General features: G+C 42.0%; 1 protein-coding gene across 1 annotated transcript in view; it reads left to right on the forward strand.

The window, feature by feature from the left end:
- Window positions 1–1254: 1254 nt before the first annotated feature.
- Window positions 1255–4071, forward strand: part of mast1a (microtubule associated serine/threonine kinase 1a) — a 33673-nt gene continuing 30856 nt past the window's right edge. Inside the window, exons 1-2 of the mRNA XM_030778923.1 lie at window positions 1255–1317; window positions 1632–1729. Of these exons, the coding sequence (XP_030634783.1) occupies window positions 1255–1317; window positions 1632–1729 (161 nt within the window). The remainder of the gene's footprint in view (window positions 1318–1631; window positions 1730–4071) is intronic.

Genomic DNA, 4071 nt, shown 5'->3' on the forward strand with positions numbered 1-4071 from the left:
AATTTGTCCAAATGATGTACATTTATACTGTATCTCTGTAAACGAGATTACGGCTGGATAATGTAATCCTAACCTTGTAACAGTGACAAGATTACTTTAAGAAGTTAAGACACAAGTAATCGCTCTGACTGAGAGAAAATATGGAGAGTGTTGGCGTATTTCACACAATGAATTTGCCAGAAACCGATATCCTCAACTTTTGTTGGCTTTGAGTTGCTCAGATATTCAAAAGCCCATATTATGTAATAACTTGCTCATGAAAAATTTAAACCACTGTAACTCTTGCTGATGTATTAGATTTTGTATCCAGCTCTTTCGACCTATGCCTAATAGAATAGACTGTCGGGGACAACAGTGATGTCATACAGGAAGCTCTAGAACCTTCTCTAGTAGCCAATAGAATGCTGTTACCAGACTTCAAGGGGGCAATACATCATCACCTAATCCACTGTTAACTTGAATCCACTGTCTTTACAAGTTCCTCTTCTTCAGTTTTAGGTAAACAATACCAAAAGAAAAGGCCTGAATAATGGTGGCAAAAAAAACCCCAAAAAAACAAAACAAAACAAAACAAAAAAAACAAAACAAAACAAAAAAACCCAGTTTATCCTCGGTTTTGTCTTCTGTAGTTTGTTAGTTTGTCGCACTTTCTTCCCTGCCAGGGACTATGTGTTTTCCACTTGCTGTATTTTAGGGCTAAAGATAGGAGGTTTATGGGCTTTCCGTCTGTGAGGCAACTGCAGGAATATAACTGTAGCCTAACACAAGCCATTCCAGCATCTACAACTTTAACCTCTGACCCTGTGGAAGAGATGCTCACAAGTCATTTTTTACAAGTCCAAGTCCCGTCTCAAGTCTCTTATGGTTGTAATGAGCATTCTGTCATCCGCTGCATGCCATCCGGTCTGATTACAACACTGTATTGCTATGTCTAAGGAATTCAAAGCCTATACTGTATTATTGTCACTCCTTTATCTATTAGCATGCAGTATCAGCGTTGATTAGTTGTTTGGTATACGATCACTTTAAACAGGCTATTGCAATGTAATATATAAAAAGCTCTCCTTATAAAGTTAAGTGTATTTTTGCAACATTTTCGTTATTTTTTTGTGCTGCACGCGCAGGATACATAATGTTGTTCGTCTGTGTTGAGCATCACTTGTCAAAGAGCATCAAGTATCAGTAATTTACTTATTGGCTGGATAGCACAACCCTTCTCATGCTTAACATTTTTCAAATTTTGAGGAACCACACATGGCGGGGACTACAGCGCGGGCGCCCCAGCTACATGGCACAGGCAGCACTCTGTGCAAACAAGTGTGGCAAGCAAACAAACACTCACTCATCTTTTCAAAATATCCAGCGAACGCCAATCTAATCGAGTTAGCCTCCCTTAGCTACAAAGCAAGTAACAAGCTAATGTCAGATAGCTGATGCTGAGCTAATATGTTTGCTAACCGTCTACGGGTGCTAACATTAACTTGTCTTTCACGTTACCAAGTGACTGTCTGACCTATTCAGGTGTGTTTTGAGGTGCCTGATAAAATTTGATGTGGTCGATCCAGCATCCTTTATTTTGATAGCGCACATCTTGCATTTACCCACTCTTTTGTTTGGGCCTTGTGTTATAGCCAAAGGTTATCACAAATGGCACAGCAGCTGCAGGCGTGGTCGCCATGGTCACGGTGTTGTTGCTGCAGCTTACAGTCGTCTGTGGCCGCACGCACGCGTAAAGTTCCGCGTGATGATAAGGGAGGGAACGACATTCAGCTCGTCAGACATTTCCTTACTGTTAATGTCCAAAAAAAAAAAAAGAAGAAGAAAGTTCAGGAGTCCCAAATCTCAAGTCCGAGTCGAGTCTCAAGTCTTTTGAGGGCAAGTCTCAAGTCAAGTCACAAGTCACTGCGTGTGCGACTTAAGTGCGACTCGAGTTCAACTCGCACAGTCGAGTCCCCATCTCTGCCTTGCGGCAACATGTGGATAGTGCTTTTGAAGGCGAATAGATGATAGGGTTGGATTTTTTTTTTTAGCGACGAGAGAAACACTAATGCAATCACAAATTTCTTTCTCTTTCTGTCTCTCTTTACTTTTCCGTTTGCATGGCTTTGAGTCCTTCATAAAAGAGAACCTTAAAAAGTGAAAAAGAACACACTCTTTCCTCGTCTTCTGTCAATAAAAGATCTTTTTTCTTTTTTTTTTTTAAATCTGCTAATCTGTAGAGGCAGCTGAAGCATGGGGGTGTGTTTAGCACCAAAACATCAGTCACACTTAACATGAGTGACACAGGGACTTCACTGTCAGTGAGCTAATCTCACGGCTTTCTCCACTGTCTCACTGTGTGAGACCAAAGGAGCCAAGTACAGCACACTCCTCTGACTCAGTCAACGCGCGGCACCTCAGGCAAAACTGGAGAATGAGTTGAAGGGACTTTCAAGAATTGTGAATAAACTCTAACATATCATTTTTTATTACTAGAATAACAGTAGAGTGGAGTAGAATAACACAAATTAAAGAAAATGGAATTGGAACTGGAAATGCACATCTAACATCTGTTTATTGCAAGAGGCTTGCTCCGTGTTGATCTGAGATGGCAGGTATCACTAATCTAACAGCAGGGACAATTAGCTGATCTACTACCCAGGCATAATCGATTGCCTACTCAGCGCTTCAGGATTCTGTCATGACAGCGGGCATAAAAGCATCACAAACAGGTTATAAGAGCTTCTAGCCCAAGCGGTAATAGTTCATAATCAATGTCATGCTTCCAATTCACACACACTGCGTTTGACCTTATTTTTCTGTGACACTCTAACTTGTGTAACAGTTGAATATTTGTCGAAGGGTGTATGTTATGATTTTAAATCTAAATCAGTGAGTGACAGAACATCTCATAATGAGGAGAAAGAGCTGTGGCAGCTCCGTTGCTTATTTTTTGAAATTTCAGATGGCATTTCTACGTTTAAAATCACCCTCAGATTTCGTTTCCTTTGATTGGAATTACGTGTCTCACCACGTCTTCCGTGGTACCAAAGGACTCCGACGTTTTGATCATAATTATATGCATGCCATGTTATAGAATCTGATCTTCAAGGGTAAGTTTTTTTTCTTCGTCTGGGCCAGTGTTGCTATGGTAACCTGTGACATTTCCCCATAACAGCCCCCCCCCCCCCCCCCCCCCCCACCACCATCACCTCCGCCTCCACTCCCCCCCCCCCCTTTGCCTGGTGGGAGACTGGTGTTGAATGTTGACATTGGACCTCTGCTCTCTAGCATAAGCGCTGTCTAAAACATCAGAATAATGCACTCGCAAAAGCCGTCTAAGGACAAATAATCTGTAGGGAGTGTTTTTTTGTTTGTTTGTTTGTTTGTATGTTTTTTGAGGGAGGGGGAAAAAAGCACTTGTTCAAGAAAGAAACACATCTGTTTCCTTTCTTTTCACATTCACCCAGGGTGTCTTCAATCACAATAGCATTAATAAAAAATCAGTTCTGGATCTTGTCATTCTTTGTTGTTTGTGAAGGTGTCGTTTCGAATTCAGTATACCAGCTCGCCCGTCAGTAGCGTGTTTTCCACCTGTTTTATCCGTTTATCTGTTTATGGCGGAATGATGGGTCTTTTGTGCTAATTGGGTCTGTGGCGTTGAATCTTAATGGGCTCGTAAGCAGCAGCAGGTGTGTGTGTGTGTGTGTGTATGTGTGTGTGTGTGTGTGTTGTTGTATGTGTGTATGTGTGTGTGTGTGAGACACAGAATCGTTTAAGGTTGGGTTTTGGACAGGCATGGAGGGCATGCTGTGATGACAAACATTTGGTCAAGTGTTTTGTTTTTCCTCTGTGGAGAGCTGTATGTGTGTGTGTGTTCATGTGTGTGTGTGTGTGTGTGTGTGTGTGTGTGTGTGTGGACTCAGAAAAGAGCCAAGCTATAAATCAAGGGTGGCTTTGACATTTTGTCTCAATAGACACACACACGCACACACACACACACATACACACACACGCGCGCGTGTGCTCTCGAGAGAAGCTGGGTGCATGTCCAGACACTGGGCAAATGAACTCTATTCGGTCGGTCATGTT

This window comes from Chanos chanos, chromosome 7 (genome assembly GCF_902362185.1).
Source record: "Chanos chanos chromosome 7, fChaCha1.1, whole genome shotgun sequence".
In the NCBI taxonomy this organism is placed as follows: Eukaryota; Metazoa; Chordata; class Actinopteri; order Gonorynchiformes; family Chanidae; genus Chanos; species Chanos chanos.